Source organism: Cyclopterus lumpus, chromosome 12, assembly GCF_009769545.1.
Source record: "Cyclopterus lumpus isolate fCycLum1 chromosome 12, fCycLum1.pri, whole genome shotgun sequence".
Lineage (NCBI taxonomy): Eukaryota > Metazoa > Chordata > Actinopteri > Perciformes > Cyclopteridae > Cyclopterus > Cyclopterus lumpus.
Genome location: NC_046977.1, coordinates 5,092,706 through 5,113,715, shown reverse-complemented (window position 1 = coordinate 5,113,715; position 21,010 = coordinate 5,092,706). Strand labels below are relative to the sequence as shown.

The following is a 21,010-nucleotide window of genomic DNA, read 5'->3' as shown; positions in this document are numbered from 1 at the left end:
CACACCAGCTCAAACCCATAAAATCTCTCCCTCAATGTGTTTCGTTGTGCGTTCGGATGCCTTAAATGACCTGTGAGCTCCACTGCGTTGTTATGAGACCGGTGCAGGCTTATTGTTTGGGTTTAGTTAGACGGATCGGTTTCTCATAAACCACATGGGAAATAAACCCCTTCATCTTTTATGCAATATGTTTGACGAGCTTAATGGATGAGAGCAAACATGCAGACGGTGATGGAGAGGAGAGCTGAGAAATTAGAGGAAAGAGAGGTTTAAGGGCTTTACAGTCTCTCTTTATAGATAATATTTTGTGTTTAGCTTCTTCTTCTTCTTCTTCTTCTTCTTCATCTTCTTCATCTTCTTCTTCTTCATCATCTTCTTCTTCTTCTTCTTCATCTTCAGTGGAAGAGAAAAAACACCTCTCCTTATTAATCAAGAAAATGTCACACCACGGCACACTTAATTTGAATAATACAATGCAACTGTTACATCTGTAATGAGTAATTACTGTGATAATATGCACACACAAAAAAAAATGTAGCATTTGATGTTAAGATGAAACTGTGTCTGGAATCTAGAATCCTACTTAACCTAAACAGAGTTGTAACAACAACGAAATGCACTTTAAATGCATCTGCATAGTAAAGCAGTTAGTATGCATAGATGAACTTATGGTCTGGTTCTTCAGGATCCTGTGAACATCTCATGTTTCCTTTCCTTGCATCCTCTCCTTTTTCCCGTTTGACATTTCCTGCCCCCTCCACCTCCCCGTCCCTTTAGCAATGTGCCCTCTTGTTCTCCCCTTCGTTTCTCTTCTGCTTCTTTACTTTTCCCCTCTCTCGTCCTCCAGTTCCTCTCCGGCAGCACTCCAGACCGACATCAACAGCAGCGGGGTGATCTTAGACATCTCCGCTCTGCAGATGGAGCAGCAGGAGAGCGAAGAGGTGCCTCCGCTGCCTCTCCGCTTACGCTTCAGAGACCTGCTGCTCGGGGACCAGAGCTTCCAGAATGATGACAGGTAGGCAGCCGTGATGGTCCAAAGGGAAAAGAAGTGGAACATTGTAAGATGCTGTATAAACAATATACTGTTAACACAGTCCAGTGACTGGTTTTTTTTCAAAATATATCCCCACAGTCCCATCAGATGAACTCAAGCAGCGCTTTCAACCATTTATTACATAACTGTTTCCCCTGTTTATTCAAAACCTTTTAGCTAGCTTGTAGCGTTCAGGTGTTAAAGTTTACGCAATTAATGGATTATGATTTTTTTATTAAATAGCTGAGCTTCTCACAATCTTTCCATGTCCATCGACAGAAAAACAATTGGCGACTACTTTAATAATTAATTAATTAACCTAATTTTCTGGTGATGGAAAATGTGATAATTTAGGGTTTTGGACTTTTTGTTTGGTCAAAACAAGACATATAGAGATATTATCTCAGGATCTATATACAGCAAGTGTGATTGACATCTTTTCACTGTTTTCTGACAGCTATAAAGACCAAAATGTGTAATCAAAGGAACGGTTCACTGAGATGAGAACGAATATGGTCTCAGTTCTAACACTTTAAAGGATTCGTAACCTCAGAACAGTTGTGTGTTAGTCTATTTGTCTGCATTTCCTTTGGCATATGAACAAAACATACAGTGCTGATTGTCAGATTGACTCTTTTTTTATATTTAGACTTTTCTGTACAGCTGACAAATACTTCCATTAGCATTCAACCCCCACCAAACGTACAGTTTGAAGGGCTGTCCATCCCCGTTACATGGAGTATATAAGAGGCGCTTTTCTTTGGATTCCTTCAGCCTGAAAAGAGGAAATGAAGCGCGTCAGAGTTGGAGTGCTGTCCATGGTGCTGAATAATAAGACGTATCTGAATCACTATTTTTTGTGTGAAGTATACATCTGTGTGTGGTGTGTGTGGTGTGTGTGTGTGTGTGTGTGTGTGTGTGTGTGTTTGACAGATAGAGTGTTTCATACATTCCCACAAGAATGTATTCAAAACTTCAAAAAGTCTTACTTGAAACAACACCATCCATTTTACAATAAGAATTTGAGATGAGATCTTGCCATCGGTACCTCTGTTATTTACCTTTTCCTCGTCCTTACTGTCTCCTCTTTTACCTTCGGGGTCTACTCCGTTGCGGCCTCCGAGCTCAAAAGACAAGATCAGAAACAGTCTTCTTTTTATTTGAGAATCTGTTTGTTTTTGTCTATAGATTCAAAACTGTACGGCAAGAATTAGGCGAAAAATAACTTGGAAAAGAACAAACATGCGTTATCGCAGTGGTCTGGAAGAGTTCTGAATTTTAACAATCAAGAGCAGTTAGTAATATGCTCATATTTGCGTTCCTTAAAGATATTTAATCTGCATGCAAGCTTGAGTTCTGCCAGATGGACCTCAGGGTAGTGATGATCCGATGTAATTTTAGAGATGCATACACCTTTGAGACCGCAAATGCTGTTTGTAATATTTGACACATCTATTAGACGAGGAAAAACAACACGCTCTGCCAATGCTTTCAGTCAGATGTGACCTTGCCCCCAGCTGTCCTTGCGACAACCACTGTTTATCTGCTCGATAAAGCTGTCTACATTTTCAACTCCTATTTTAGATGGTTATTATCTCTTGTCTGCTCTTAAGCAGCAAATCAACCGTGTCCTCTGTCCCCGGTAGATCGTGTTGTTGGAGGCCTGCAGGCTTGTGTGTCTGTGAACTCCCAAATGTCACTGGTCACATTTTCCCATGGAGTCATCCATTGCCAAAGGTTCTTTTCTCAAAAGACATGCAAGCTTGGGAAGAAACACACAAAAGCATGGACACAGTATTGTCAAACTATCAGTCATATTTGAAGCATAGTCTTTTCTCTCATTTGTATATTCCCTTTGTTTCTCCTTTCATCCGCCGTTCCACTTTCTGTTCGCCTTCGGTGCAATTCACTTTGTTCATCGCATGTGTTCCTTTTTAAACGTCTTCATAATTCACACCTGAAGTCTCTCTGAGATAAACGTAGCGATACGTAAATGCATAATGCACAAGTGAAAAATGTCCCATATTTCACAGACGGGGAGTTGTGGCGTCAGGGTCTTCTCGTGGAACTTGGAAAGACGCGTTGAGTGCATGCTCCGCGTTGAGTGGCTCCGCATGTGGGCGAAGGTGGGTTGAAGTGGAGTGACCTCTTCTGGTATTTAAAAAAAAATAACAACAAAAAAAACACTGACTCATGGAGAAGGTCATCTATAAATAACTGCTTCAGACTCTGCAAATTAAGAGAAGACAAACCGGTGGGAGGGATGCAAAAGAGAGCATCGTTATGGGTTATTTTTGTCTGCAATTTCTCAAAACCCCAAAAGAAAAAAATGGTTCTATTGCAGCCCTCCACACCAGCAGAGCTTTGTCTTGACAGACGAGCAAATCACAAAGGCAGATTTTGGGCTTCGTTGGTGTAACAGCATGAAGGCTTCGGATGACACATGAAGACACATCAGTGTTTTCTCTTCGGCCGATCCGTTCCTCCCCGATGTCACAGTGAATGCTCACAGCTTCGTCAGGAGCTGCAGAGCCACTGGAGAGGACCACGTTGCAGCAGCAACATCATGTAGAGCTATTCCTGTCTGTAGCAACGTTGCTGTGGCAACAGGCCCGCCGCCGCGCATCAAGAGAGGGAGAGAGATTTTATACATTTCTAAAAATATTCAAATAAGCACTTCGGTCATCAAAATAAAAGATTAATCAAACACAGATTTGTCCTTGAATTCAGTTTTATTATTTTTTTACTCGTTTGGATTGTTTTAGAGCGGTGTTACAGCGGTGTTGTTTTAGACCGCTTAATAACTGACTGAGCGACGCAGACTCAGGTGTCTTCCAGCTCAATGGATCCGAGAATTATCATTCCAACCTGGGCCAATCCGACCGTGGGGACCTGGAAGTCGGACCCACTTGGTGGTGATGCCGGGCAGAGGTAGGGCCACGTGGAGCCTCTTAAGTGCGCATGATGCTCAATGTCAGTGGATTGGTGCTGGATGCTCTGAATGAGAAGCGAAGGGTAGGCTATGAGTAGTTTTTATGGTTGGTATTTTTTTTTTTTTTATCTTTCAACGGTGACTAATTATGCAATTGCAAATCCTGCAAGACATTTTCAGACGGGCGAAGGAGGAAGTGCGCACCTCCAAAACGCGTGCCCAAAAACCGCTGAGATGCTCAGCCATGGCTGCATGTTTATTCATATAGAGTGACCTGAAAGTGAGTTATTTATTGTATTAACGTAACTGCTGTAGTATAAAGTAACGATTGTCATGATGGATTTGTTTTTCTGACCCTTCGGGTTCTTTAAGAGGCAGAAAAGAGGGGGGAACGATTTCCAGGTCGACTTATTGACTGCGGTCATGTGAGCCGGCATCCGCGGATACTCGTTATAAAGTGAAATGTAATGCGCCTCTGTTCATGGTGTTACGGTACTGAGGCTTGTACGGCCCAACAGCACAGAGACAGACCCTTATTTAAGTCAAAAACAACATTAATTTGGACATTTTATGAAATAATATTATAATAAACATATGAAGTCACACTACTCTACTGTTTTTAATTGAAAGTCAGCTCAAATGCAATGATTATATTCATAATTTTACAATATTATAACTGTTATTAAAGCAGATCCCTTACAGGTTATATTCTATTTCCACTTGATTGTTGTTCATGAGGTCCCCTGCTATGTTCATGTCTATTCTATTGAGATTTTACTGAAAAGTAAAGGAAAAGTCAGTTCAATTGAAAAGATGATATTGTTAATTTCCAAATATTTGAACTGTTATTAAAGCATATCTTTAAAAGGTTATATTATATTTCCACTGGATTGTTGTTCACGAGGACCTCTGCCATGTCCACGTCTATTTTCACGAGCTTTTAGTAACAATAAGTTAGTTAACAAGAAATAATTATATTCATAATTCCACAATATTTGAACCTAAATTAAAGCAGATCCTTAAGAGTGTATATAAAGATGACACTGGTATGTCGTTCATGAGGACCTCTGCTATGTCCGTGGTTATTTTCAGGAGATTTTACTGTACAGCATTTGAGAAATTCAAAGGCAAAGTCAGCCAAAAAGAAATAATGATATTCATAATTTCCTAATATTTGAACTTTATTTAAAGCAGATCCTTAAAGTTGTATATACAAAGGACACTGGTATGTTGTTCATGAAGACCTCTGCTATGTCCAGAGGGGTGAACCGTGATTACATAACATAACCTTCCAATTCTCTCTATACCCTCACATCCTGTCCACTCTCAATTCAATATACAAAATGCACAAATCCAATGAATTAAAACACCTTCCCCATTCAGTGATTGCAGGCCGTGGATTAATTTTTAGATCTGCAAGTATATAGCGATTATTTCCACAATCAATTAATTCCACTTCTCAATTTCTCAATTAATAGTTTGCTTTACAAAATGTCAGAGAATTCTGAAAAATAGTGATCACATTTTTGTCTTTCTATTGCTTATTTTGTCCGTTTTACTAACACAGAAGTGTTTAAATAAAAAGTACTTTTCTGTCAACTGAATAATCTATCAATAATAGTTCATTTCCTGTTGATCTACTAATTAACTTAACGAATTGAAGCTCTTTAAACATGAACAAACACCAGCTTTTATCTCTTTAGAGCAACCGGCCGTTCTCTGGTGTTGATGGACACCTCCGGGTGAGTTGACTTGATAGAAGCAGGCATCTTTTCCAGTCCATATCTAATTACTTCCAGAGCGACCGCATTGCCTGAAACTTCGATTTGACATGCAGCACGACTAATGCCAGACCTCCTTTGCTAGTAATTGTGTGCTCAACGGGAGCTGATTAAGGGTCATTACTTGACTTGTGTGTGTGTGTGTGTGTGTGTGTGTGGGTGTGTGTGTGTGGGTGGAGGGGTGAGACACAGAGACTGACAGAGAGCAATCTCGAGGACCCTTGTGTGTTACAGCCTTCAGTTGAAGTGCCTTCACCCCCATAGCTCATCTCTGCCCTGCTGGCCAGATGCAACGGCTGTTTTTTTCAGATTCCATCATTAGTGTTCCCCTCTGTTTCATCTCCCTGGTGGAGCTTTATGATCACGCACACACACACACACACACACACACACCGAAGGATGTCTGTGCATCCAAACAACCCATCACTGCCTTTTTCCACGGGGAACCTTTCAACCACGCCCTGAAACGTGGGATTACTGCAGCGGCCTCGCATGCTTTCAAACCGTCCTCAAATTATTCTAATCTGTCTCGTGTCTATTCATTTTTACCGGTCCGCACTCTCTAAGCAGACAGGACTGTGAAGACCATAACAAGCCATGCACATATTTTCGGTGTGTTGCCAAGCTTTACCTGCTGTATGAGTTGTTCTTATTCTCTCTGACTGACTCTCTCTGTGTGCTTTGTTCTGTCTCACAAGTCAACATCCAACATGTACTATTGGTTCACAATAAGTAAGGCAGTATTTACAAGAAAGTTAGTCCTGATGGCTCACGTAGAACCTCATGTATGTTCCCTCCCCATCCTCTCCTCTCTTCCTCCTTCTGTTTCATGGATTGTGGAGGTCTGGATCGTGGTCCATGCCTATTATTTATTATTCATTCATTCTGTCATATTCATTAAATGTGTTGTAACGCTATTCATCTGTACACATGACTATCTATTGCATCTGTCCATTCAACACAAATTTTTTTGTTCTGTATTTTTTGGGGAGTGTTTCCTGATCTGATGTGAGGTCAAAGGTCAGGGATATTGCATGTGTACAGATTGTAAAGCCCTCTGAGGTAAATTTGTAATTTTGTATTTTGGGCTGTACAAAATAAACTGAATTGAATTGAATTGCGACATACAGCCTGCAACTCATTAAGAAAAAACATGAATGGATTCTTTTTTTTCTTTATTTCAACAAGAAAGTTGGTTGTCACTATTCTAAAGTTGCATGAAAGCATGAAATGTCGAAATAAGATTGTCATTTTTTATTTATTTTTATCTTTAGAATGCGTTTGGCCGTGTGTGTGTGTGTGTGTGTGTGTGTGTGTGTGTGTGTGTGTGTGTGTGTGTTTGTTTATCTGTCAGTTATAACTGTGCAGAAAAGTTCTGCATCTATCACCTCTGTCTTTTTAAGTGGGAAACCAAACTCTCCTCGAGCAGACGATTATCAATATGAATATTCATGCTGTGTGTGAAACACGATACACTCAAAACTGCTCTGGAAGAACATCTGCGCGGCTGGTTCTCGTGTGACGGTTCCTCTCCTCCTCGTCCCTGTCAGGGTCCAGGTGGAGTTCTATGTGAACGAAAACACCTTCAAGGAGCGTCTGAAGCTCTTCTTCATCAAAAACCAAAGATCAAGTAAGTGGATGTGTGCAGGTTGTCTTCTCCCTCACCTGAATATGGCTGGTTGCGTAAAGGCTCCATTAAAGGTCAACTAATTAAAAGCAATATTGACCAATCAGAACCAAATGCCTAGAGAGGAATGTGTGTCTCGCTTAGCAACCACAGATTTAATGATAATTATCCCTGATTGCAGACGTCAATCATCAAATGTAAGTACTTAAACAAACTGATGTTGGTAGTGTTGTTTGTAGTGAGTATTCGTGTGGAAGACGGCTCACTCTTTTTCGCTTTCAGGCCTTCGGATTCGCGTGTTCAACTTCTCCCTGAAGCTGCTCACCTGTCTGCTGTACATCATCCGAGTGGTCACCGATAACCCCGTTCAGGGCACCAGTCACAGCGCAGGACAGCAGAACGCTCCCAGCGGCAACAACAAATGGTTTGTCAATAAAAGCGCAGTAAACAAAGCAATGGCAATAAAATGCCCCCCAAAAGAAATGAAAACAAACGTTTTTAAGTGCTCTTAGAAATAACATTTTAATTATTTTTTGGTCCAACAGCGAGCATTTAACAAATAAAAATGAGAAAAACATTCAGTTTTTCAGGTTTTCTGATGGATGTAAATTCTAATTGTTGTTGTTGTTCCTAACAGTGTCGACTGCCAGTGGAACGGATCCGTGCAGGACAGAGAAATAAACTGGTAAGCAGTAGAAGGTGTGATGTCGGTCAACGGGGTCCTTTCAGTATACAGAACATGGTTATGTCGCCTGAGGCTGCTGGCCATCTGCAAGTCTTTTTTTTGTTGTGTGTGTGACTGTTTCATCTATTTCAGAACAGATAATAATGCGATTCTTGATTGATTTTTAAGGATATTTACGGTTGCTGTCGTTGTGCTCTGCCTTTTATAGGGAGCTGATCTTCTGGGTGGACAGAAAAGTTCCCGTGTGGGCCATTCAAGTGAGTCGCGACAGAATGAGAGTGAGAATACATTGAGGCATTGTTATTAATTATTAGAGTGTCATTTCTGAATTGCTCGCTCTGTTAATAATTCGTGAGCTTGCGTTCATTAATCCCTGTTCCGGTTTTTTTGTGCAGGTGATTGTAGCCATCATTAGTTTCCTGGAGACTATGTTACTGATGTATCTGAGCTACAAGGTAAGACTAAACAAATACAATATGTGCATTAGTCACTTGCTGTCTGTGAGATTGACAATCCATATGCGGTGTAATTAGACAAAGTCATTTATCACGGCTGCATCAGATGATAATTACAGGACTCTTGTTGAGGTGAAGGATTAAGTGGTCGTGCAACGTGACAGACTGCAATTAAGAACTGCATCTCTGACTGCGGTGACTCAGCGTCTATTGTGTGCTCACAGGTAAAAAAACAAAAACAAAAACGTTTATGTTTTATTCAAGGGGAACATTTGGGAGCAGATATTCCAGGTGTCCTTTCTTCTGGAGATGATCAACACAGTTCCCTTCATCATTACGGTAACCAGGACTGAAATACTCTTTTATACTCCCACTAGTTGTACCTACAGGACATTATTTTATACATATAGTGTTGATTGGCAAAAGAAAAAAGTAGCTAACGCGCTAATTTAACGTGGTAAACACGGGACACATTGTTGCTAAATATCAGCATGTTAGTATTCTAATTGCGAGAGCATGTTACAGTTTTTTTTATTTTTTAAATGTGGGATACAGAATGAAATCTGATCTATTGACGAGTAGAGAAATGTCTCGCTTCCCCCTCAGATCTTCTGGCCCTCAATAAGAAACATCTTCATTCCCGTGTTCCTCAACTGCTGGCTCGCCAAGTGTGCGTTGGAGAACATGATCGTGAGTGAGAAGCGTTAACTTGTTTTTTTAATTGCTTCCGTTAACGACCGGGTTTTTCCCCATCAACATGTCAATGGTAGTAGTTCTGTGTGTACTATAATGTCATCTCATGCTTCATCATCTCTAAAGCTTTCCTGACATCAACGATCAGAGAAAACCTGTGATGGATGCACGTTTATGTCCTTATTTTTCTTTGAGTATAGTTGCAATTGTAAAGTATGCTGTTGTTATCGGGTAGAATGATGTCCACAGAGCGATCCAGAGGACCAACTCGGCCATGTTCAACCAGGTCCTCATTCTCATCTGCACCCTGCTCTGCCTGGTCTTCACCGGGTGAGGCTGCTTCTTGGATTAAAGTTGTAATGTTTTATCTGCATCAACATCTCAACTAGAAATGTATATGATGCTTAGTATCTGATAACGCTTATATACAATCTCAACATCATAAAAGCTACAAGTAAAGTTGGGGGGGGGGGGGGGGGGGGGGGGAATAAGGGAATGTTGTTACACTTTTCAGGTCCATAAATTACTAATAATTTCCTTGGAAGTTTTGCCAGCATAAGCTTCAGTGTGATTCACTGGAGGTTTGTTTGTTTATTGACAGAAAAACAGAACATTCTCTGAATTTAAATGAATATAGAATAATTTTTTTACTTTGTTTGAAAAGGAAATACTTCTTGAAAACAATGATATTCTCAGCACAACAAATATTCCCTGCAATTAGTACCAAATGACATCGCTATTTTCCAGGAAATAATATATTAGTAAATACTTGGACCGTTAGAATAAAGGGTTGAATTTATCCCTGCTTAATGTGAATAGTGCACGGTCGTCATAAATGCCACATTGTCACATTGTTTATGGAACTCGTCCTGCAGCACGTGTGGGATCCAGCACCTGGAGCGAGCGGGGAAGAACCTCTCGCTCTTCAACTCCTTCTACTTCTGCATCGTCACCTTCTCCACGGTGGGCTTTGGAGACGTCACTCCCCGCATATGGCCCTCCCAGCTGCTGGTGGTCATCATGATCTGTGTGGCTCTGGTGGTTCTGCCTCTGCAGGTAAGGGAAGGAGAAGATGCCCAAATATATGCCGTCCGAAATGCTTCCTTTGTGACTTTTTACTCAGTTTGCTTCGCTGCTGCGCGTCAGTTCGAGGAGCTGATGTACTTGTGGATGGAGAGACAGAAGTCTGGAGGGAATTACAGCCGCCACAGAGCGCAGACGGAGAAACACGTGGTGCTGTGTGTCAGCGCACTGAAGATAGACCTGCTCATGGATTTTCTCAACGAATTCTACGCCCATCCCAGACTGCAGGTACCAAAAAAAAAAAGATTTTTTATTCTCTAGAGTGCACATTTAGGATGTGAATAGGTGTCTCCGTACGCTCCACAGTGGTTTGTTGTGTCATCTCAAAGGATTACTACGTGGTGATCCTGTGCCCCAGTGAAATGGACCTCCAGGTGCGCAGAGTGTTGCAGATCCCTCTGTGGTCTCAAAGGGTCATCTATCTGCAAGGGTCCGTTCTCAAAGACCAGGACCTGCTAAGAGCCAAGTAAGTGGCACTGACACTTTGTTCTGGCTGTCGGTCAGTCCACAGATACAATAAAGTGTATATGATACCCAACAAAATACATACAAATATATATTAATATATGCATACCTATACACATAAATATGCATATACAGCTACATGTAATGCCACCATTTTATATAAAGGGAAAACATTAAAAAGGGATGTTGAAGAACCAGGTTGATGAGCAGGAGGACCAAATACAAGTGTAATTTATTAACAATGCAATTAGGGGGCAAATTAAGCAATATCAGAAATATGGCAATGGCATAGGGAAATAATAAATATCTTGTTTGTATCTGGGTAATTCTGTTGCCTCAGGGAATTGGGAATCTCACCATAGGATATAGTATAATATTATATCTCTTGTTGCTGCAGTGCTGCTGACGTGCCTATAATTACATTGATCTGCCTAATTGCTATAATTAAAGTTAAAACAAATCCTCTCATTTTGATATATCTGTTACCAAAAGGCCTACAGAATGGATGACAGATTGACATAAATAAAGACTATGGATTCCTTTGATGCACCTGCGCTAGCTGCATTGCTGTGATCAAATAGTCTTTACTGGATGCTAACGTTTAATTATTCTATTGCATTTTAAGCAGGTATACATAATTGCCTTAAACCATCAGCGGGACATAAATCTGTATTTACCTTACATTCTTTTATGTCGCCCAAATACTCCCTCTTTCCTTTCCGAGTGAATACGGTTATCGGAGCGATCGAGTTGCCTCATACTGAGACGACATTGTTAATATTCATTCAAGCTGTGCTCATTTTTATATATATATATATATATATATATATATATATATATATATATATATAAAAGACTCAGCTTTTAAATGGACCTCTTTATCTGAGAAAAGCAAACATGATCCGTCTCCCATTGTTCCCTTTTTGAATCATAAAAGCGAATATTTCAACGCAGATGAAAGGGTTGAAAGTACCTGCTGTCAACCTGGGCATCGTCAACTTTATTTCCATAACCTTTGCATGCAGCTCTCAAATGCCATTAGAAACCCTGTATTAATTAAGTAATATTTATTTATTTTCATTAAATGTATCAGGAAATAAAAGTGCAATACAAAAAAACAACTGAATAGCATGTACAAAATACATAATAGTCCTGTGCAACAGTTGTACCATAAAGTATCGGTTATATAACACTAAACATTTTCCAGGGAATAGAGCGATTAAATCTAGAGGACATGGTGTTGTGTCGCGCTCACATCCTGCATCTGGCACAGAAATCCTCCCACGCTTGTTGTGCATTCTGCGGTCTGCTGTCTACGTTAAATCATAAGCATAAACAGCTCCACAGTTTACAGCACGTATACAGTGCACGGCCCCTTCAGGTTGCTCTTTGCGTGTTTGTCTTCATGTACGCAATTTAAAATTTTTTAATAGAAACGTTGCCGTTGTCTCTTCTGACCGGCTGACTTTTGAAGGCAGGTTTTGATGATTCCTTCCGGCTGTTTGTTGTTGTTGTTGTTGTTGTTGTTGTTGGTATATTTGAGTAATCTTCCTTCACGCTCTTCTTCGTCAACCTTTTCGGGTCAGAATGGACGACGCCGAGGCCTGTTTCATTCTCAGCAGTCGCAACGAGGTGGATCGCATGGCCGCGGTGAGAAGAGCGACAATTTAATGCACTCCAATTACGAGTCGTCATTCCATTGTTTACAGACACCGTGAAGACGATTACCGATTCATTAGGAAAAAAGGAGATTACATTGAAATTGCATCATGGTTTCCCCCCCCGCCCCAACAGGACCATCAGACCATCCTGAGAGCCTGGGCCGTGAAGGACTTTGCTCCAAACTGCCCCCTTTACGTCCAGATACTCAAACCGGAAAATAAGTTCCATGTCAAATTTGCAGGTGGGAGTTTCTAAAACTTTGAAGTGAATCGCTTATTTGCTTTCTGGCCTGTCGTTCACCAGGAAGACGGAGCGGAACACACCAAAACATTATTATTGCTTGAAGCTTATTGTTGCCCGTCACCAGGTGTCGGGCGCCGCGTTGCTTCATCTCAACAGCTTCCATTGAAAAATTGCAATTTTGCATCTTCGCATCAGGGTGGAGTTCAACTTTGGTGAACTTTGACCCCCATCTGGAATTGCCCACACTCAGGCCGAATATCACCTCTTTCAGCGATGTTTCGCTCTCCTGCATTTGCGCACACGATCAGATACATGATCATGTTAGAGGAGGAGGAGGAGGAGGAAGAGGTATTGAGTCAGATACTCTCCGTGAGAAAGCAAATAGGCATACATTTCCAAAATGTCGAAACTATTCCTGGGAAGATTTGTTTTTCACTCTCATAAATGCACCGTTCCTGTTTTAACGCGTGCTAAAAGAAATGTCCTCTACTACCGGGATCCTTTTTTCAGATCACGTTGTGTGTGAGGAGGAGTTCAAGTACGCCATGTTGGCTCTCAACTGCGTGTGTCCTGCCACCTCCACCTTGGTCACGCTCCTCGTGCACACCTCCCGCGGTCGGTCAGTAATCTTGCATGCGTCCTTTGTCAAAAAAAAGTTTAACAACATTTTTCACATGTTCATGTCTGCCGATGTGTTCATGGAACTGGCTCGGGGGGGGGGGGGGGGGGGGGGGGGGGGGGGGGGGGGGAATAACACCAGGCAGCACAGTAAATGGACTTTTAAGATTTGCTCTTTGTAAAAAAAAAAAAAAAAAGAAAGAAGAAAAGTGTGAAAAATTCTGTTGGAAAATGATTTTTCACAGCGTGCGAAACGGCTCGCTTTAAAAAAAAAAAAAAAATTTAAAAAAAGCCCCCGATGTCGTCTGGCTGAAGGAAAACCACAATGAAGGGAAGTCCGCTGCGCTCCTGGGAAGAAAAAAAACAACTCTTTTTGAAAGCGTGTGTTATCTTTATCAGAGAAAAGCGAACGGGCTTTTAAATTGCAACACATTAATCATACAAAAGCTGTACTAATGAATATGCATTGTAGTTTATGAGGGAGTGTGCTCAGGCTCTTTGCGTTGCACGTGTGGGCGTCCTCGCGTGCACACCATGAATTTAGAGGAGTTGAGTGGGAAATAAGTTTAAAAGGGACCAAGAGATAGTGATAATAATGAGCGTAATGTTTTTGTCTTTTTATATTGAGTTGCATGGATGGAGTGTGAAATATGTATCTCGTCTTAATGTTAATGAGTACTAAGCTACCTCTGGGTTGTTCTGAGCATATCTCGTAGGCCATTAAACTCCATCAAAGCGCTTGAGCAATTACAGTAATTATCAGAGGTCCTTGTGTTGTTGTTGTTTGTTTGTTTGTTTTTACTCTTGAATGAACGCAGAGAAGGACAACAGTCTCCGGAGCAGTGGCAGAGGATGTACGGGTGTTGCTCTGGCAACGAGGTCTACCACATCCGAGTGTGTGACAGCAAGTTCTTCGGAGAGTACAACGGCAAAAGCTTTACATACGCCTCCTTCCACGCTCACAAGAAGTGAGTCGACATCTTCTTCAGATGCTGACGCGTTGAAATGACACCGAAGGCATGTCATTTGGAATTGATGGAATTGATTAATCTGTACATAAAGTGTAAAAATGCCAGATTTCTGGGGGCGAGGGGCTGGTTATATCTGGCCATTAAGACAACAGTTACTGCGCCTATGGCCCTCCGATGAAGCCCTTGCATGAACTGGGTGTCTGTGGCTACATTCACAGGAAAAATCACAAGTGGCGCTCTGTGGGAAATGACAACAATCTCTAGACTGTAACTTTAATAACAATAAATCCCTTCGTGGGCTTTTAGAGGTGCAGGTAGACGGTGGACACGGCCAGGAAAGCTGCCTCGCTATATTTTATTCTAAACTAAGCTCAGTCTCAGCAAGAAGGCAAATATTATGCACTTGGCCTTTCCTTTAAGCCATTAATGTCTAATGTTTTTTTACAGCCTTAAATGTAATGTGTTGTCAGATAAGTGTCGTCAGTCCACGCTAACAGCAGGTGTGTGACGGGCAGGTACGGCGTGTGTCTGATCGGAATCAAGGGCGAAGACAACAAGAGCATCCTGCTGAACCCCGGCCCGCGCCACATCATGGCCGCCGCGGACACCTGCTACTACATCAACATCAGCAAGGAGGAGAACTCGGCCTTCATCTTCAACCAGGAGGAGAGGAAGGGCCGCACTCCCGGCGGGGTCTTCGACGGACCCCTGCAGCTTCCCGTGCACAGCATCATAGCTAGCATGGGTGAGAGAGGGATTGGCTGCTCTGGCAGATGAAAGAGGCCTGGTAGGTATTCGTGACTTTTGACGGCTGGTTCCTTATGTTCCTTATCACAGGCACCGTCGCCATGGATCTCCAGAACACGAGTCCGCCTGACGTCCCGTGCGGTAAACTGGTCCCGCCGACGGTAAATGGAACAGGGCGCCGCCGGCCGAGCATCGCCCCGGTTCAGGAGATCGCCGACTCCGCCTCAATTCTGCCGTGCGACCTCCTCAGCGACCAATCGGAGGACGACTCCGTGTTCACGGATGAGAAGGGCCACTCGTCCACCGAGTAAGGTTTCTGTGTCTTTGTTTGTTACATGAAAATGCCCATAACGTCGAATCATAACCACGAGGAGGGCGGAGATAATAAATACAGGTTGTAACATGATGATGAAAACATTTTATATGCAGTAGAAGAACTAAACAGACGTTACCTGGCTTAAATATTACTCAGGTAGAAGTCAGCTTTGTCGTGGTGAAATATACACGTGTAAGTAAAAACTTAATAGTGAATAAAATACAATGTATCAATGTTAATGTTAACCTCCCCGATTACTCAACCAAAACAGACACATTTCCTCATCTGTTATCATTCTGTGAATACTTTACTCTATGCAGGTGAAACCCTAGTGCGCTGCTAATTTCCAAAGTAACCCGAATGAATAAGTGAATTTAAGGAAACCAGCTTCAGCCTTTTAGGACAATAAATTCCAAAACACACCGTTTTGTTGCCATGAAATGTGTCATTCATGCTTTTTTTTGGTGGGGGGGGGGAATTCGTTTACAGGTACGTGAAAGGTTATCCCCCTAACTCGCCGTACATTGGGAGCTCGCCCACCCTGTGCCATCTGTTGGCTGAGAAAGCTCCGTTTTGCTGCCTACGTCTGGACCAGGTGGGCAGTCGCTGGGCCAACTTAGTCACTCAATGTCTTACTGCCTCCATCATTACATTCCTTCCCCTGTTTGTGTCAATTTTTTTCAGGGTTGCAGGCACAACAGCTTCGAGGACGCCAAGGCGTACGGTTTTAAAAACAAGCTCATCATTGTGTCTGCCGAGACGGCGGGGAACGGCCTCTATAACTTCATCGTGCCTCTCAGAGCTTATTACAGACCCAGGAAGGAACTCAACCCCATCGTCTTGCTGCTAGATAACCCGTGAGTTCACATTCTCACACACACACATCGTTCTTTTCAAGTCTCACTCTGACATTGAACATCTCACGCTGGGAATCATTAGAGCTCACGGCAGCCGCTCACTTAGGACCGGGCTGTGGAGGTGGTGCTCCGCCCTCGGCCCCGATGTTAGGTCACCGCTGCCGCTCACGGTGACGCCGTGTTTCGAGAGGGCGACAAAGAAAAAAGAAGAAAAAAAAGAAAACGCTGCACTCTGTAGCTCCAGACAGTAACCATAGCAACTTGTTTTGCCTTGAACCTGAATGATATATATATTGCTACGGGGGGGGGGGGGGGGTGAAAAATGATTTCTTTGGAGAACGCCGAGCAGGCTTTCATCGACAGCCCTGATGTGTCCCTTTTCAGCCCCCACATGTGAGCTCTTAGGACTCTCATAGAAACACACACAAAACAATAAACTCCCCTCCACCCCCCATAAATCTCTCTCTCTCTCTCTCTCTACCTCCCTTCCCTTCGCTCAAATACAAACACCCACGCACTTGGATACGCAATTCAAGCACTACAACGGCCTTGGGTCTCTTGTCAGCAGGACTGGGCAGATGCATAACGTAGTGTGGTGGTGAACAGGCAGTGATGAAGCAACGACATCTCACTGAGCATACGCAGCACCAGACGGACTCACCCCTCGGCCTAAAGACGCACCAAGTAGGGAGTTGAGAGACCACAGAGGCGTCCTGAGGACCCGGTGCTTCCTGTTGCACATCCTCACATTGACATACGCACATTGCACACGAACACTTACGTTTCTAAAGCCGACATCAAGTCTTTTTCAGTGTTTTTAATGGTCACTCAGTTGAAAAATCTTGGTTGCAATTGCGTAAATCATTAAAAAAAAAAAAAGCAGCCCCCAGACGCCATAAGAGTAGACCTAATGAACGCTGTGTCCTTTGATTGGATCTTTGTTTCTTGTACCTTTTGGTGCAGCGCAGCTATTTACGTCGAGGTAATTGAAAACAATGAGAAATGATATAAAAGCTTGTGTAATCTTCAAATGACACAAAACAAGCAACCATTACCTCACATTTACTGCAAGAAACGTGTTTTTTTTTTTTTACCCTCAAGGCTTTCTCCAAGCGAGTGGCAATATTTTATGTTTCTTTGTGTGATTTCAGTATTTGCGTATCATTCATGTTAAAAGAAAAATAATCTTTTTTTACAAATATTTTCAGTGTGGAGTAAAAAGGAACTCCTTTTTCTCGATCATAAATCATGTTTCCTGTAGGCCAGATAATCACTTTCTGGAGGCCATCTGCTGTTTTCCGATGGTCTACTACATGGCTGGGACCATAGACAAGTACGTTATAACATCCTGCTTTTCAGTATAACTTTAGTATCGTGTATTTTACAATTATCCTTCCATTCAAATATATTCAAGGGGAATATGTTGTTTTGAGATTTAATTGGAAGTGCAGTATGTCCCTGGCAAATTGGTGTCTGCTGTTAAAATGCTCATTGTTTTTGTGTGTGTGTGTGTGTGTGTGTGTGTGTGTGTGTGGTTCAGTCTGGATAGCCTCCTACAGTGTGGCATTATCTACGCTGATAATTTGGTTGTTGTGGATAAAGAGAGTACAATGAGTGCCGAGGAGGACTACATGGCCGATGCCAAAACTATTGTCAATGTGCAGACGATGTTCAGGTAATTAAATCAGATTTATATATCACGTATTAATCATGACACGGTCTTTATTTTTTCACCTGAGCTTCATGAAGTCTCATCCTCTGACTCTTTCTTTTGATGTCACACCCTTGTCCCGTTCCAGGTTGTTTCCCAGCCTCAGCATTATCACAGAGCTCACTCATCCATCCAACATGAGATTCATGCAGTTTAGAGCAAAGGACTGCTATTCACTGGCCCTCTCCAAGCTGGAGAAGGTTAGACATAACAAGGGGGTGTATAGAATGAATTATAAAGATTGTAAAGACTAGATGTGGAAAATGTACGATGCAGCCACTCTTCATGCTCTTAATACGTTTGCCATTTCCTTTTGACTTTCTACATTCAGAAAAGTGACTGTGTGTGTGTGTGTGTGTGTGTGTGTGTGTCCTGGCTCTCCCCCACAGAAAGAGCGTGATAAAGGTTCCAACTTGGCCTTCATGTTTCGCCTACCCTTCGCTGCGGGGAGAGTGTTCAGCATCAGCATGTTGGACACCCTGCTGTATCAGGTTTGTGTACACACACACACACACACACACACACACACACCTACGCACCTCAAATACCTCTTTTCAAAACAAGAAATGAATGTGTCTCACAGCAGCAGAGAAACTGTCACCTGGAGAAACGGAGCAGCAGCACCGGCAGAGAGCAATAGTGCCCCCTTGTGTTCAATGTCCACTGTGTATTTGGTTATAAAAATGTGCCTTTCTGTGATTCCATGTCAGTCCTTCGTGAAGGACTACATGATCCTTATTGCGAGGCTGCTGCTGGGCCTGGACACCACTCCGGGATCAGGATTCCTTTGCGCTGTGAGTAAAGTAAAATGATGCTGATACAGTGCCAAATGCTGCAGTTTATCTAACTCACAGCATCTCGTTTTTCCAGATGAAAATAACAGAAGAAGATCTGTGGATTAGTACTTACGGAAGACTGTTCCAGAAACTCTGCTCCTCGAGTGCCGAAATTCCCATCGGGATCTATCGGACAGAATCCCACGTTTTCCCGACTTCTGAGGTGAGACCTCCGAGATGATGCTGTACATTGCATCAAGTTGAACATCCAGCTTATGTCGAAGCCTGCGGGCAACATGAATGTTGGCGCTCGACCCAGTAGTTGTCGAGACATTTTACTGAAAACTACAAAGGGTGGAGGTAGGAGATCACCAAAGTAATTAGGATTAATCCCCTGGGAACTATGAATGCCTGGACAAAATGTGCACCAATGTATCTAGAAGCTGTTCTCATCATTCTTAGAATAGCTGAAAACGTTGACCTGCTGGTTGGCTGTAGAGAAAATGGCTCGGGATGACCAAAGTCAGTAGGCTTCAGCCTCTGGGGACCATGAATGTCTGTGCGAAATGTCCCTTCGATCTATCCAATAACTATTGGATAGATCGAAGGGACATTTCGCACAGACATTCATGGTCCTCAGAGGCTATTAAGAAGAACTTCCTGTACACCCGCCCCAGTCGCAGGTGTCGGTCAGTGTCGACGAATGCGAGGACACCAAGGACAAGGGGGACGAGTCTCGCAGCAACGACCAATCGGATCACCCCCTGCTGAGGAAGAAGAGCATGCAGTGGGCACGACGCCTGAGCAAGAAGAGCGTGAGGTGGCAAGGGGTGAGCCGGGACCCGAGCAAGGACCACGCCCAGCGCATCGCCCAGCAGCGCCTCAACCTCTACCGACGCTCCGAGAGGGAGGAGCTGTCCGAGCTGGTCCGCAACCGCATGAGGCATCTGGGCCTCCCCACCTCCGGATACGGTGAGGACGGACGCATTCCGCTCTGAGCTTTTCCCTTTCTCAAAACGTCCTTCTTCTGCTTAAGAGTCGGTCTGTTTCTTGTAGAAGACTTAACTAATCTGACGGCCAGCGATGTCATGAACAGAGTCAACCTGGGATACCTGCAAGGTAAAGATGTGCATTACGAGGATGGAACCATCATACCGTAATACAGATTTTAATATTCCAGTTTACTGAGGTTGGTGTGTTGTGTTTCAGATGAGCAGAAGATCAGCAGAACACCCTGTCCTACGTCCTGATTAACCCTTCTCCCAACACCAGGCTGGAGCTCAATGATGTTGTGTAAGCGTTGTCGTGTGAAATTTGAGTCACCGCTGCTACTGTTTATTTAGCAGCTTTCCTATCAAAGCGTATCTTATTTGTGGGTGTTCTTGCATGTGTAATGCTTTGCACATTTCATTAGAAAACAATGAGGTTTGATTTTTCACAGTTGATTTCAACAAAAATTAATAGTGTATCTACAAATAGGTAAACAAAAAACGGATCGCTTTGTCACTATAATTTGCTCTTAAAGATTATCATTCATTCCCAATTCACTTCAATGGCCATTGTGTAAGATTTAGGCGGATTAATTATGTTGTTTTTTTTAGTGCATCATGACCTGAAACTTAGAATGAGCCCTAATGAATGTTTTGTCTGAGCCGGCCGTTCTCTGCAGAGCCGTCACATGATTTCACATATTGTTTGTTGCTGTTTTTGTTAATTTATCAACTTTTATCCAGCAAAAAAGAGAAAAACTCTTAAAACACTCTTGTACACAACCGGCTGAGAGTGAATGTTGGGCTTATGTTGTGTCAGGTGCCCAGAAACACGACTCCAAATGTGTCTACTGGATGAGTAAATAGGTAATTAGTTGAAAAAAAAACTAAACACGCATGAGAACTTCATAAAGTGATAATATGTCGATGTTTACAACTTGGCCTGTTCTCCCACAAAATAACCTGACAATTGTGTTGCGTATTATTTTGGAAATAGACAATTACAGGGATGTGATTAAATGTGAATTAAACAGCTGTGCGAGCAAAGTACCCATCAGTATCCGTGGCGACGACAGTTTCCTGTTCACGATAGAGAGCGGAAAGTGCATCCCATAGTTTAGTCCTTTTTATTCAGCTCCTCGTTCTTCTTCGCGTGACTTCTGTACTGCAGGCTTGGTGAGTATGAATCGCTCTCATGTGGCAACTCTTTTACTTGATGCACACGCCTATCTCACATTTCTCTCTCAGGTACTTGATTCGTTCAGACCCTCTGGCTCACGTCCCAGAAGAGCCTCCGGTCCACAGAAGCAGCCTGAAAGAGAGACACGAGTCCAGCACAGACGCCAAAGAAGACACGCAGCTCTGA

The 21,010-nt window shown here is 42.7% G+C and overlaps 1 protein-coding gene across 2 annotated transcripts; it reads left to right on the top strand.

The window, feature by feature from the left end:
• Window positions 1-917: 917 nt before the first annotated feature.
• On the top strand, window positions 918-21,010 carry kcnt1 (potassium channel, subfamily T, member 1). 2 transcript variants are annotated; one of them, XM_034546902.1, is made up of 28 exons: window positions 918-1,015; window positions 7,297-7,376; window positions 7,656-7,759; window positions 8,271-8,315; window positions 8,454-8,513; window positions 8,778-8,852; window positions 9,120-9,203; window positions 9,442-9,536; window positions 10,082-10,262; window positions 10,353-10,517; window positions 10,619-10,755; window positions 12,341-12,404; window positions 12,549-12,657; window positions 13,170-13,278; window positions 14,096-14,245; window positions 14,764-14,993; window positions 15,086-15,302; window positions 15,801-15,906; window positions 15,996-16,168; window positions 17,430-17,501; window positions 17,709-17,843; window positions 17,968-18,079; window positions 18,269-18,370; window positions 18,590-18,673; window positions 18,750-18,878; window positions 19,333-19,627; window positions 19,870-19,948; window positions 20,893-21,010. In XM_034546902.1, the coding sequence occupies exons 1-28, from the start codon at window positions 918-920 to the stop codon at window positions 21,008-21,010; spliced, it is 3,408 nt and encodes a 1,135-aa protein (XP_034402793.1). The 2 variants fall into 2 exon arrangements, with proteins under 2 accessions (XP_034402793.1, XP_034402794.1); XM_034546903.1 differs by lacking the exon at window positions 17,430-17,501.

Coding starts and splice junctions, on each gene's coding strand:
- kcnt1 (XM_034546902.1), top strand. CDS start 918: ATGGAGCAGCAGGAGAGCGAAGAGGTGCCTCCGCTGCCTCTCCGCTTA. Junction 8,853..9,119: donor CAGTTCCCTTCATCATTACG/GTAACCAGGACT, acceptor CTTCCCCCTCAG/ATCTTCTGGCCCTCAATAAG. Junction 15,907..15,995: donor GCTGCCTACGTCTGGACCAG/GTGGGCAGTCGC, acceptor AATTTTTTTCAG/GGTTGCAGGCACAACAGCTT.